Source organism: Xiphophorus maculatus, chromosome 19 (genome assembly GCF_002775205.1).
Source record: "Xiphophorus maculatus strain JP 163 A chromosome 19, X_maculatus-5.0-male, whole genome shotgun sequence".
NCBI lineage: Eukaryota > Metazoa > Chordata > Actinopteri > Cyprinodontiformes > Poeciliidae > Xiphophorus > Xiphophorus maculatus.
Genome location: NC_036461.1, coordinates 24,311,560 through 24,325,807, shown reverse-complemented (window position 1 = coordinate 24,325,807; position 14,248 = coordinate 24,311,560). Strand labels below are relative to the sequence as shown.

Sequence of the window (14,248 nt, the reverse complement as noted above, 5' to 3'; positions counted from 1 at the left end):
CGATTCCACATAGACTTAAAAACGCACCATTAGGCAATTAATTCCCCTGCTGGTTTGCAGTCCTATTTATTAGACTGTGTAGTTATAAACATCCCTCTAAATGTCAGCTCCCCTTTATTAGTCATCCACATTTCATACAGTGCAATTCCGTATGAAATATGTTCGGCTTTAACATTCACCAGGGAATTTATTTTGAAGTGTGGGACAGCGCAGACCAGGTTTTCTTCCTCGCGTCGCAGTGACAGTCTTGAGCTAAGCCTCTCCCACCACCGCTGCGCACGAGCCACCCGTCATACCCCGGACAGCGTGCCGGGCACAACAAGCTCCGCGCTCGAGCTGCTCAATCCCGCCGCCGTAGTTCCCTCCCCGGCTACAGAGGACCCCCACGGCGACCCGCCTGGCTCCGCTCGGACAGAGAAATGAGCTCGGCGTCCGACGACCACACGTTATTTACGTGAGCGCGTGACGACAGTTTCTTCGCGGAAACACGCACATTAACACCTCTCACACACACACACACACGCAGACAGACGACCCGCGCGCCGGTTCTGCTGTTTACCAACCGACCAGCTCGGTGTCAGGACTGTCCCACCCGCCCGTGCCGACAACCATGGCGGAGAGGAGCGGCAGGCTGAGTTTCCCCGGGAGCGGGGCTCTCAACCGACCGGTGCCCATGAACCTGTTCGCAACGTGGGAGATAGACGGATCCTCCCCGAACTGTATCCCGAGGTAAGGCGCTGCATGCATGGCAGGGCTCTGTCCTTGATGTGTGTGTGTGTGCGTGTGTGTGTGTGTGTTCTTGTTTTTCCCCCTGCGTGGGGACATTGGCCTGATTCTATACCTACACGTGGGGACCTATTTACCCGTGGGGACCAAATTTGAGGTCCCCACCGGCACAACCCCATTTTGTAGCGTAAAATGGTGTATAAACATGCCTCGTGAAGTTTTCCAGGAAGTCCCCATGAACTTCATTTCAAGACAAAATTTGTGTGAGTGTTTAAGGCATGCGCTCATAGTGGTCACACAGAGTATTGCAGTCCCCTTTAGGCTAGGTGTTCTGGAAGTGTGCTTCACTTACTGCTCACTCTCTAGCCCCCCCTATTGGTCAGAAGGAGTTTTACAATTTAATGGCCAAATTAAACTTTAACTTTAAAAATCTAACTTTTTAAACTTAATTTCTTACAGTGTGGGATTATAGAGTATTTTTTTATGTAATTTATTTTAGTTTAATTTAAAGTGAAGTTTACCAATATTTACTTTTTTATTTAATTTATTGCACTTAGCTAAGCGCTGTGAAAACCTATTGAAACTCAAAGGCTTATTATGATTCTCCTCAGTAAATAAGCACCAATTTGGAGGCCTAAGAATATTCGAAAACTCAAACTTTGGAGACTGCCGAGGAAGATGGCAGCAGCTAAGAAAGCTCCGGAAATCGACAATTTTCTTTCACATTTATCTGGAATATACACCTCTCAATTTACCCGGATATAAATACATCTGACATGCTAAAACCTAAAGTATTTCTAAGAAGCCAGATATTAATAATTTACCGACGAAATGTCAAGCAACAACAAAGCTAACTATTTCAAAGGTGCAGTAACGAGAAGCAAGCTAGCAGCGAGGACCAGCCCCACGCCTGACCGCACTTCTGCTAACCTGTTGACAGACTTAAGCTGCACTGAAGAGAAACATACCGACCCCAACTTCATGGAAGAAATATGGAACATGAGCGCAACACTACAAATTGTTGCAGCAGATGTTGTCTCAATTAAAGAAAGAACTAAAGAGCTTAAAGACTCTGTGGAAAATATTCTAATTAGGCTGGGCGAGGTTGAACAGCGGGTGTTCCTCAACAGCACTCCCTAGAAATCTTTTTTTTAAAAATCTGTCCCCAAGCATTTTTCAATCAACAATCATGAACAGACAACAAACAAGCAGACATTACTCAGAACTAAATATTCATGTCTTTGACGTAGAAAAGTCCCTTCGTAAAGACTGAAACAGTAGCTAAACCAGAAATTAAATTAAAACTAATTTTAAAATCCCTAAAGAGAAACTACAATGTAGTATTTCACCCCATGTTCATTAGTCAAGTCAAACAGGTCATGTTTAGGCCTGCTTCGTAGGAATGATTTCCTGAAGAGTTCTGTGTTACAATATTAAGTGCAAAAGTTTTCTGCTAAACAAAATCCTTTATTTGCTCTTCGTTTTGTTTAAAGGTTATGCAGTGTTGTCCATTTTAAGTGGCTTACCCATACAAAATTTCATATGAATAAAAATCAAATTTCAAAGATGATAGATAGACTGTTACTGTTTAGTAGGCACTGTCAGTTAGGCTGAAAATGTCTCATGCCTGGTTCCCAAAAATGTATTTGGGAGCCAGGCATGACACTTGAAGTAGATTCCTGAGGTCAAACATTGTCAATGGCCTTCAACCAACACATCAAAGATGGGCTAACCCAAGTAAGATCTCGTAGTTCCTTATATATTCTTCTTGAAAGAAGAAATTATCTGTAAAAGCTAATTGAGATTTGACCAACACTCTATAAAGCACTTCATATTTATATCAATTAACAGCCTCTTGTAAATATTTCAATAACATATATGCTCAATATGATTGTACAAATTGGTATTATGTCTTTCTTAACTCCCCTCATCTTTTTCCAATGGTTTGCTCCACAAGCTCTTAAGTAGGCCATTGGTGACATTGTACCCTTTGGTCTCTCCAGGCCTGACAAGAAGATAACTGAAAGAAGGATTGGATTTGTTTGACTGACTCTGTTTAAGTTAGAGTTGTTAAAACAATAAACTGTAGCATTTTTGAACTTTTAATTCAAAGTGCTTGGTTGAAGACAAAGAATGGTTGAAGAAGAGGAATCAAGAATCAGCATGCTACTCAAGCAGGTTGACTGGCTCACATTTATGTATTTATTTATCCACATATAGTTTTCCTTATCTACAACAGCCCTCCACCCAGTTTCTCCACAATGGAGAAACTGGGTGGAGGCCATCTCACACACATCCTGAGATTTGATGTCCCCACCTCACCCATGCCCATCCCCCCTCAACATTCCCTCCATGGCTTGGAGGGAAACATGCTGAACTATAAAGTGTAGCATGTTTTAACTTTTAATGCAAAATGTTTGGTTGAAGATAAAGAATGGTGGGATAAGAGGAATCAGTATGCAAATTATTGTAATTTATATATTTATTAATCCACATAAAATTTCCGGATCTGCTGTAGCCCCTCCACCCACTTTCTCAGTAATGGCTGCCGTCTCACACACATCCTGAGATTTTAAGTTCCCACCTCACCCATGCCCATAACTCCTCAACATTCCCTCCATGGATTGGAGGGAAACATACTGTACTATAAAGTGCAGCATGTTTGAACTTTTAATGCAAAATGTTTGGTTGAAGATAAAGAATGGTGGGACAAGAGGAATCAAGAATCAGTATGCTACTCAAGGAGGTTGGTTGACTGGCTTACAATTCTTCAGTCTCTTTCTGCAAACCTTCCTAATTTATGTATTTATTTTTCCACATCCTAATTTTCTGATTTGCTATAGCCCCTCGCCAGTCTCTCTGTAATGGCTGCCATCTCACACACATCCTGAGATTTTGCGTCCCCACCTCACCCATGCCCATCCCCCCTCAACATTCCTCCATAGCTTGCTCTCAAACTTTGCAGATTTGACTGGTGTGGAACCTACAAAATGTCCATTACAAAGAATAATTTTTTCTCCTGACGCATTACTTTGGGAGATAATACAAGTTAAGTAATTAATTTCCTAGTTTTATAACTTAATTGATGCGCGGTAGAGTTGTGACGCCAAAGTTAAGGTGTCATTAGTTATTAACACAGGGCTGGGCCGTAAGCCTCAGCTAGCTGCTTTTTGCAACCAAGCAGGAACTCCGGCCTGTGCCGGAGTCTAAATCAAGCGCTCCTTTTTTGACTGCTGCACACCTGCACCGAAGGACGAGATTCAGACCTTCATGCTAACATCCGAGGAATGAGGAGCAAGCTAGCTAAAGAAAATGGTAAGATTATTGTTATTTTAATGGACTCCCGGTTATTATCTATTATATCACTCAGTCAGATATACTTTTAAATGTTGTTTAAACGTGTTGACCTGTAAAAACTGTTTCAATTGTGTTTCACTAGGATGGCTAGCTGACATTAGCCTAGCTACAGCTAATGAGAAGCATGCATGTTTTATTTTCAATTTATTGAGGTCCAGTCTTACAGCAAATAAATAGAAATAAAAGTGACAATTAACCAAAAAAAGGATAAGTTATTAAAATATGACTGCTCACAAAAATGACTCAAATGCAAAATAAAAAAAGCTAAGTTTGAAACATGCAAACTTAATAGAGCAGAAATCATGAAATATGCAATATTTTCAGTGGCCCTGCTTGTGTGATTGAAAAGAGTAATAACTTAAGAGTAATAACTTTTTACATGTGCTCTGAATTGAGAGACGATAGACATGAGGAGCTAAAACATGAGGCAGAAGTAAATGGATGCCTTGTGCATAAAGGTTGATTCTGCTGGGAAGGGAGCCTTCAGGCCACATTACACCAGACTACATCCTTTTTAAAATAATAAAGATTGGGATTTATGGGGTTTGGGGGGGGGGGGTGTAGGAGTGGGGGAGGGTATATTAGGATGAATCAGGAGGTTTGAATTGGAAACTAACTTCAGCATCATAACTTTAGGTGGGGGGGGGATCTGTTTTGGCAAAATTAATTTCAGGCCTTTGACACTGACTTATAATCATTGAATGCTTTTTTTTTTCCTGGAAAATGCCAACCAGAGAAGTAGATCCAGTGATAGGAGTGACGGTGGAGTAGAGTCTACACCCAGCTGTTCCAGTTTAAAAGGTGAATTATCTCAGGGAAAGATGCATTAGCCCACAATGTTTTTCCCACATTTAAGTTGTTTTGCATTAGTGTTTCCATTAAATCAATATAATGCGAGTTATAACTGCTCAGGTGAGAGAAGGGAGGTGTGACAAGAAGTCTATTAAAATTATAATTTTTTTAACATGATTTTAGTTGCCTAGAAGAAGCTACCACAATATCAGTTAATGTTTGATTTAAGACTACCAAGTCAGGTTTTTCTTAAACAAAGAAAAGGCTCAGCACATCTGTCGGTGATTTTACTTCAAATGCCAGTTGTTTCTAAATGTCCAAGGAAATAGAGATTTGTGTTAGGGGGGAAGCTTTGGTAGAACCCAGGTCAACTGCTTTCCTTTTTGCATTCGACCATTGTTGACTTGCTATAACTTTGATAATTTTATTTAATAACCCTTAGTCTAGTTGTTCCAATCTTGAGTATTAAATTGAAAAAGTTAGAAATTTTAAAGAATTGCTGAAATTATTGAATACTGCAGGTCGGATATTTATTTCTAATCCCAAATTTAACATTTGTAACCTAGTGATAAGACCCAGAAATATTTTGAGAAGACCAAATATAGGAGATGCAGAGCCTCTGAATTGTTTTAAGGTGATATTAACTTTTTTTCTTTTTAAATTTCAGCTACAGATGAGACATTTGGGCTTGATCCAGAGCAGAGGCAAATGGTAAGTGTGCCTATGAATAAGTTCAAAGGATGTGACAGTATTTCAGTTTCATTCTAGCTCACATGTACTCTTCATACTGCATAGCTAATTTAAATATTGTTCTAAATTAAAGTCTGGAAAAGTTGCTGCCCAGTTGTCTTCACCAATGAACATGTGCATTAGTATTTACAAATCCTACAGTGGGGAAAGTTATTTTTGCTGTAGAGAAGTGGCAAAAATGTTGTTATGCAGAGAAATGCTTGAAGAAGATCATTTTGATATAAGCTTGTCGTATTGAGTTTGGGAGGAATGCTGTATCTTGACAATATGTCTCCATCCAAGTTGGCACCTTGTGTTTAACATGTCTGGATCATAGATGATGACTGAAATCAGGCCTGTTAAGAATTCTCAGATTTTCAAAATATTGTGAAAATTTTTTAATACCCCAGTGATTCACTTCTACTTATTTTAACTGATTATAAAGGCTGATGTCCTGCACAGATGTTTTCCTGTTCCACCACACTTGACTCAAATTAATGGATCATTAACAAATGTTTTATAACAAGCTATTGGAGAATGATTTGATTTGAATGAAGTGTGCTGTAGCAACCCCTAAACCCTGGGAGTTGCTGATTCTTGACTTAAAGTTTCACCTGGATGCATCATTCTCAATGTGGTCAGGTGCCAGTTCGATCTGGGGCCTGTGTCTCCAATTTGTTTAATTTCACAGATGTGGACATTTACAATGCTTGTTTTCTGTGTTTTATAGGATCAAACACGTCAAGCTCGTCGCCTGCAGAAACTTAAAGCCCATCACAATAAATGTGAGGCTCATCACAAGAAGCTCGTCACAAAGTTGCCTTTGCTTTGTTGCATAAAGGCAACAAATGAAGTGAGGGAGAACACGTCTTTTCTCCATCAGAAGGGCTTAATGGTTAGTTTTGCTTCACCTTTTTCTTGATGTACCCAGAGATGAGAACTGTTAGTAAATGTACCATTGTATGGGTGGCTTGAGCTGTTTTGACAGTATTATTGTACAAATATCAAGAAAATCTTCTTGCAAATTTCTTAATACTTACTATAATTATGTAATCAACACAAATTCATAGCTATCTTTAATGCTGGATAAAAACGTCTTTCAATTTTTAAAAGTTTTGTGAAACAAAAATACTGTCAGTTATTACAAGATTTCTAGTGTCCAACATCACGATGCAGACGCTGCTTATCAGAGAAGAAATACATTTGGTGGTATTTGGCTGCTTTGCAAAATCATGTAACCTGAAACTTTAAACTGTGCACAGGAGCTTTCTTTGAGGGGGACTCACCTTGTCAGTCAATTCAAATTTATTTAGTGTCTATTACAATACAAGTTGTCACTAGATGCTTCCCAGAGACCCAGACATGGACTAATCAGGACTAAACCCAAAATACTCTGAAGCATTTATTATCTTCCAGTCTATGAAATTCCAATGGCCTGTCAAATTGAAGTATAAAATAAATGTGCATAGTTTCAGTGTCATCTAATCTAAATTTAGTAGGTTAGATTAGGTGGTAATGGATACCAAAATCCAAAAGTAATTGGCCATGGTGTCTGATTTTTAACTGTCACATTTGAACACAGCAGAATATTAGCTTTAGGTATATTTGTAACAAATCTGGGTGGATCACTTCATGGTTTGTATTAAATCTGTAAGCAAGGCATTTGCTTTATTTATCCTCTCACCCACTCTATTAAGTACTGCGCTGTCATATTATACACCATGAAATGCAGAATCTCCAGTGTAATCTGAAGGAGCCTGTGCACTTTTGGGGCTGTTAGTATGTGACATCTTTGGGATTTCTAAATACCTTGATTCAGTAGAAGTTAACTGTAGCTCTGTATTAAATTGTAACAGTTCATTTAGGCATGGACACATTTTAATTGTTAAACTTATAATTTTTTGGAGTCAAAACAGTCATCCGATGAGAGCGACGATACCATCATCCTTGGTCCAACACCAACTGAAGGGGACATGAGCGTGCCTGAGCTTACAAGAACTGACAGTGTGATTGTAAGTTTATTTATAAATATCATAGTCCAACCTAATGTTAAGACTCACTTAGGTTAGAAATTCTATTTTTTCGTAGTATTTAAAACCAAACTATCCAAGAACTCAGTTAGTCGCCATGTGCTGGTAAATCTGTCACTTTTTGAGGATGCTTAAAAATGTTGGAAAAACATTTGAGCTAACAAGCACCAAAAAAATGTAAAAGAAATCATACTAGTATTGGGAGTATTTCTTTTTTAATGAACTTTTTAAAACTAGTTGTAGATATTTCACTTCTTCTGATTTGTTTATATGTTTGAGAAATAATCTGAAAGTAATTTCTCTCTTTTTAAAAAAAATAATTTTAGCTAAACAAACAAATGCTTTGCTACTCAGAAGCATCTCTATCAAGTTCTGACATCACTGAGGAAGAGTATGTTCCCGATTCTGAGGAATCTGAGAGTGGCAGTCTAAACGACAGTGACAGTTCAGTAGACATTAAACAGCTCAAGAAGAGGAAGAAAAGAGCCCAGAAAAATACTTCTTCTCTGGAAGTCCAACCACTCAAGAGAATGCGTGTGACCACTTCTAGTTCCTTGACTGCAAAAGATCCTGGAGAATCTTCTTCAACTGATGCAAAAGATCCTGGAGAATCTTCTTCAACTGATGCAAAAGATCCTGGAGAATCTTCTTCACTTGATGTGACAGTCATGACCTTGAAGAAGAAGGGAGATGGCAGTAGGGCTTACAATAAAAGGTACTTTTGTGCATTTTGTAGCAAACCTTACAGCAAAATGGCACGTCATCTAGAAGCAAAACACAGTGATATACCAGAAGTGGAAAGTGCACTGAAATGCCCCAAAGGTTCTAGAGAACGACTGCTGCAGTTGTCCTTGATAAGAAACAAAGGAAACCGTGCCCATAATAATAAAGTCATTAAAGAGGGAAAAGGAATGCTCATTCCCCGCCAACAATGCACTAAATCTGCAAAAGCTGGTGATTACTTGCATTGCATCAACTGCGAGGGTTACCTCAAGCGGAAATCCTTGTGGAGGCATATGCAGAGGTGTTATCTCAGTCAAAAAGTCAAAGGACTGAAGCCAGGAACATCTCGAGTCCAAGCCATTTGCAAATATGCAGAGCCAGTACCAGACAGCGTCAATGCACAGTTTTGGAAACTAATACGTGACATGCACCATGATGATGTAGCAAAAGTTGTCCAAAGTGAGAAGTGCATCTTGAAATTTGGAGAACATTTGTTCAACAAACATGGTCAAGATGTTACAAGACACGAATACATCCGACAGAAGATGCGCGAAACCGCACGAGTTGTTCTGCAAGGGAAGAAAGATGGCAAGTTGGAGACGCTCCCAGACTTCTTTGTGCCAGCTAACTTCCCTCATGTTATAGATGCAGTTAAGAAAGTGGCTGGCTTGGATGAAAGAACAAACGTCTTCAAAACGCCATCTTTAGCACTCAAGTTGGGTCACAACCTCAAGAAAGTGGCAAATGTTCTTGAATGTGAGGCTATGATCTCAGGCGATGAGAATACCATTCACAATGTGCGAATTTTCAAACAAATCTGTGAGACCAGATGGAGCGAGTGTGTCTCTTCCCATGCTCTTAGGACTTTGAATGAGGCTAAGTGGAATGCTCCTCAGCTTATTCCCTTTGCTGAAGACGTTAGGAAAATGCACCAGTATCTTGACACAAAAAGGATGGAGTGCCAGAGGAACCTGAAGGAAGAAGCTGTAAAGAAGAACTGGGCTGAACTTGCCAAGATCACGCTTTGTGAGGTGATAATATTCAACCGGAGAAGAGAGGGAGAAGTATCCAAGATGCCACTGAACGCTTTCACCTTGAGAGATACCTCTGTCACCCATCCAGATGTGGAGCTTGCTTTGTCAGAACTTGAAAAGAAGCTGTGTAAACACTTCCAGCGAATTGAGATAAAAGGCAAACGTGGCCGAAAGGTTCCCATTCTCCTAACTCCTAATATGGCATCATCAATGGAGTTGCTTGTCCAAAATCGCCGCAATTGTGACGTGTTGGATGAGAATCCATACATGTTCGGGAGACCACAGACTCTCAATCACTTCAGAGGATCGGATATTATTCGTGAGATGGCTCAAAACTGTGGAGCAAAACACCCTGGAGCATTGTCCTCAACCAAACTGAGGAAGCACATGGCCACCATGTCAAAGGTACTTAACCTAAAGGACAATGAAATGGACGACCTAGCTGACTTCCTTGGCCATGACATTAGAGTTCATCGTCAGTATTATAGATTGCCTGAAGGGACATTACAGTTGGCAAAAATCAGTAAAGTGTTGCTGGCACTAGAAAGAGGACAGCTCTCCCACTTCAAAGGAAGAAATCTGGATGAAATCAGCATTGATCCACAAGGTAAATTGGTATATTTTTTTGTGAAGATTTAATTTGACCCCCTGGCATGGCACGTTTTATTTATTTTGATTTTGACTTTGTAAATAAAAAAAAAGATGACATCTATAAAAGTTTGAGTGTCAGACATTGACAACAGTAGGAAGAAGTAGCTCAGCAGGCATTTTTTATATTACATATTCTAATTCTTGTAGTTTTTTTGTTTGCTTGTTTTAATCTTTGGGAAATTCAATCATAATTTCCCATTGTAAATTGCTCACTTGAATGGCCATAGAACAAGGAAAAGCGCTAAGACTGTGCTGACAGCATATGCAATGCTTCATAGTTTAATATGATGGATATTTGTTACTTCATTTTTCAGAGAAAATGTCTGTGGACAGTGGATCAGACACTGAAGAAGAGGTTGACTCAGCTGAGAGGGATGCTGATACTTCATCTTCCAGATCACCAGATGTGGATGGCAACAAAAAAGTAGAAAATGGTGAGGAATCACAAATACATTGATTTCTGCCTTTTGTACAATCTGTTGTCAAGACAGCAGTGCACTTTTAGATTTGTGCTTAGGCATTTTAACTTACTCTCTAGTCTATTATATATAATATATTTCGATTACATAAAATAGATTTTTAGAATAATTGTCAGAAAACCACAAGGTTAAGCTGTTGCCATCTTGTTTCTCACCTGGAAGTTGGAAACCAGATTTTATGACATTAAGTTGACTGACTATATCACATCCATCACTGCCAGGGATGTGGACATGTGAAAAAGTGCTTCCATGACACTTTAGTGAATTTGGGGATTATCGAATCCCCTGAAAAAACACCTCTTGGAATTATAAAAATGGTTTACTCGACATTAAGAAGTTTTTTCAAATAAGTGCCGTTTCCATTACAAGATCTTTTTTTTTTTTTTTTTTACATTTGATGGATAGATAGAGGTCATGGAAATGAGTCTGATAGTTTCATCCATAAAAGGAGAAATGTTTTAAAAAGTGTTGCTAACAGGGCCAAACTAAATGTTGACGGTAAAAATTAGATAATTACAATACCAGCAGCTTTTGATTTAGTGCTGTTAAGAAATTAGTACAAAGTTAAACTGTTAAGCTAATTATTTGAAATGCTTGTATAAAGTAAACATACTGACTGCTTACACTGTTGAATACGCTTTTACTTAATATACCTTTGTTTAGGTCAATTTGGGGTGACCAGGAGATGCACCACTGAAGTTGGACAAAGCAATGATCTGCCCTCAGCAAAAGGTAAGAATATTTATAAGCGTGAAGAAAATGAGATTGTAGATTTCTGATAAATATTGAACCTTTAGAGGCCACTGTCCTCTATCATTACTCTTTTTCATGTATGTCATTTTTGGGTTCTGTCATTTATACAAATTTTCAATGTACTCTGTAACTGATAATTTTGTCCAATATTTTGAGATTTCTTTGGTTTAACAGAGAGGTCAGATGACGAGGTACTGGCAGACATGGAAGTCTCTGGCAACTCCAACACGACTAACGGTAGTTTCTCTTCCTCCTTGGAGATTATCAATGAGCAGAAGCTTTAAAAATGTTGCCAGACACATCTTTCAAACTGAAGAATTTATCTGACTGCAAATTTTTATTATAAAGAAATTATAACCACCGGGTCTAATGTCTCAACTCCTGTTCCTCCTGCAAGCCAGGCTTGAGAACATGTAAACCTTTAGTTATTTTTTACACATTTAGTGTTCATTGAATATTTCACATTATCAGGTGTAAACCTATTTCCAATATTTCCTTAATTTTTTTTATTGAACTAAACAAATGGGTAAATAATGAACATTTCACAGCACTGTCTGTGTGGTGTCAAAATTAGGCTTCCTCATTTTATAATCTCATGAGGATCACATGATATCTCTACATATAAAACTTTAGAATAGCTCAATTTTCATTTGACTGCATACCCTCAAGCAAAAGTTTGGTTTTACTTCTTCTCCCCCTTCTCTCTTATTGCCACCTTGAACTGTCTTCAAACAGCAAACTAACTAGACTGATCAAAGGTAGTTTGGGTGATTATTTTAATCTTTCTGTTTAACTGCACCTATAAAATATTTCCAAAACCTATAGTGCTAGGAGAACTTATCAGGCCCTGCGAGTTTTCCCAGTTTGGACTCTGTGACAAAGGGAGATTTAAGTTTTATCCATTAGAGAGCCCCGCTTATGTTGATGCTCTCTTAACGTAGGCTCACCGAGTTTCCAGCCACCATCAAATCACTCAAAATCTTCCTTTTGGTGAAGTGTTTTTGAAATGGATGATATTTTAAACAATTTTGTCGTATTTTTTGAACATCCCCTTGACCTTAATTATTTATGCTTGTGAAGTATTTTGTACAATTAATTCTCTCTTGTACCTGCTGATGCTTCTATAAAGGATGGGGAGATTTATGTGTTCTCTCACTACCAGTTGTCAGCTTCAACAGTGACAACTATTGGAGCTGACAGCTGACCCTTAAATATGAAATAATGCTTTACTACAGCTGTAGTAAAGAAATGTTTTCATGATAGCTTTATAACTTGCTCTGTCATACAGACTGAAACATTTTTTCATTGAAGAATACGTAAGTGCCCCTAATTATTTTTCAGGCCCACCACAAAAGAAGAGACTGAAGTGGAACCAAGAAGAAATCCAGGCAGTGGAGAAAACACTCATGGACTGTATTGACTCTGGAAAGGTTCCTGGGAAAGCCCAGTGTATGAAGTGCATTGAAACCTCACCAGTAGCCCTCAAGGACAGGACATGGCAAGGGATTAAATTCTATGTGAAAAATCGCATAGATGCATTAAAACGAGAGACTTTCAAAAGAAGGTAAGCGTTGACCTTTTTGTTACTGTGAAAGAAAACGGATCATTTGTTAGTGCCATTACCACGCCGATTCTGTTTGGAGTTTCTGCCGGTTTTGAAGTTTTGAGACAGCTGCAGTCAAGTTTTGTAATGCAAGTATGTATGCATACTGTATGTTCATGTTTATGGATACATATCAATGAATACATTTCATTTTAGTACATGCATGTTGGATTGTATGTATATTTTTTGCAACAAGATACTGGAAGTTATGCAATAAAATGGTTCACATAGAACCAGAAAATGTAGTCCATTATTGATGGTTGGCATTAAGCATGTTACCAGGTACTTAAAAATAACATTAAACAAAAACAAATCTGATATAACACAGTTTATTGACTTAAAAGAACTAGGATTGCTCATATTTGACAAACTGTGTTCCCAAAAATTACACAGTGCCACCTGGTGGTAGTTGGTGATGGACATGTCCCCACATGGAGCCAAAAACCTGACAGATTTTTGATTTTCTAAATTTGATTAATTTTTATGTTAAAGATTATATTTCATGTTCCAATATCCCTAAAAAAAATCCAAACCTAAAACCAAGCCTTTAGCTCATTTAGAAAGTTGGGTCCCCACGTGTAACCACCTAGTCACTCGCCAAAACAAGTCCTCACGTTTCGGGAAATACAAGTATGCGTGTGTGTGTGTGTGTGTGTGTGCGTGTGTGTGTTCAAAGTTTAAAGCTCCTGTTTGCAGCGCAGGCTGTGTCATCAGTGAGCGCGCTAACACTGCAGCCGCAGCGACCCTGCTGTCTCATCATGCCCACTGGATGCCCATGCAGGCCCTTCCTCAGCTGTCTGCAGCACCGAGCTGAGGCGTGTGCAGAGAAAAGGCGTGAAAACTCCTCAGTGCAGCTTTATGGGTTCATAGGTGGGGGATTCTGCAGGCATCACGGTCAGCCTGTTGGGAAAATCACACTACTGCGAGTTTTAGTGCTCCAATTTGATGCAGTTTATATTCACAAGAGCCCAAAATGCCAAATTAAAGCTCCGAATGTTTTCATGATGAAGTCGTTGTTGCACTAGTTGTTAACAAAATGCTTCCCACATGGTCTTCTTGTTTTAACCTCCTGCGGTTTTTACTGCATGCCTCAGGTCTCCAGACAGATTCACAGCTGAGGTGCCGGAAACAACTGCTCTCCGATTGTCTTTGTTTGTTTATGTATTTTGTTTTTTATTTATTCATGCATGAAAGGTTTTTGCTCAAACCTATAGCCAAGAGAAGCTTCTGCAGGTTAGAAGATAAAAGAGAAATCGGTAAATTGATGAGCAGATATGATCGATTCGCCTGCCGCACCGAGATTTGCTTCTCACGCGTATCAAATTTGTTGTGTCTAATAAAATGGCACGTTGTGTTTTTCTTGATCAGAGT

The 14,248-nt window shown here is 38.9% G+C and overlaps 2 protein-coding genes across 4 annotated transcripts in view; both read left to right on the top strand.

The window, feature by feature from the left end:
- The first annotated feature begins 230 nt into the window (after nt 1-230).
- Nucleotides 231-14,248, top strand: part of LOC102220149 (phosphofurin acidic cluster sorting protein 2) — a 79,596-nt gene continuing 65,578 nt past the window's right edge. The window contains exon 1 of one of the 3 annotated variants that reach the window (XM_023353131.1): nt 231-729. In XM_023353131.1, coding sequence (XP_023208899.1) covers nt 611-729 — 119 coding nt within the window. In that variant the 5' untranslated portion in view covers nt 231-610. The remainder of the gene's footprint in view (nt 730-14,248) is intronic. The other 2 variants (XM_023353132.1, XM_023353133.1) reach the window with 2 other exon arrangements.
- LOC111612277 lies at nt 1,243-13,506 on the top strand. Its single transcript, XM_023353126.1, has 10 exons — nt 1,243-4,041; nt 4,818-4,884; nt 5,543-5,586; nt 6,335-6,499; nt 7,512-7,616; nt 7,961-9,998; nt 10,357-10,476; nt 11,185-11,253; nt 11,431-11,511; nt 12,616-13,506. The coding sequence occupies exons 1-10, from the start codon at nt 4,039-4,041 to the stop codon at nt 12,840-12,842; spliced, it is 2,919 nt and encodes a 972-aa protein (XP_023208894.1). The 5' UTR covers nt 1,243-4,038; the 3' UTR covers nt 12,843-13,506.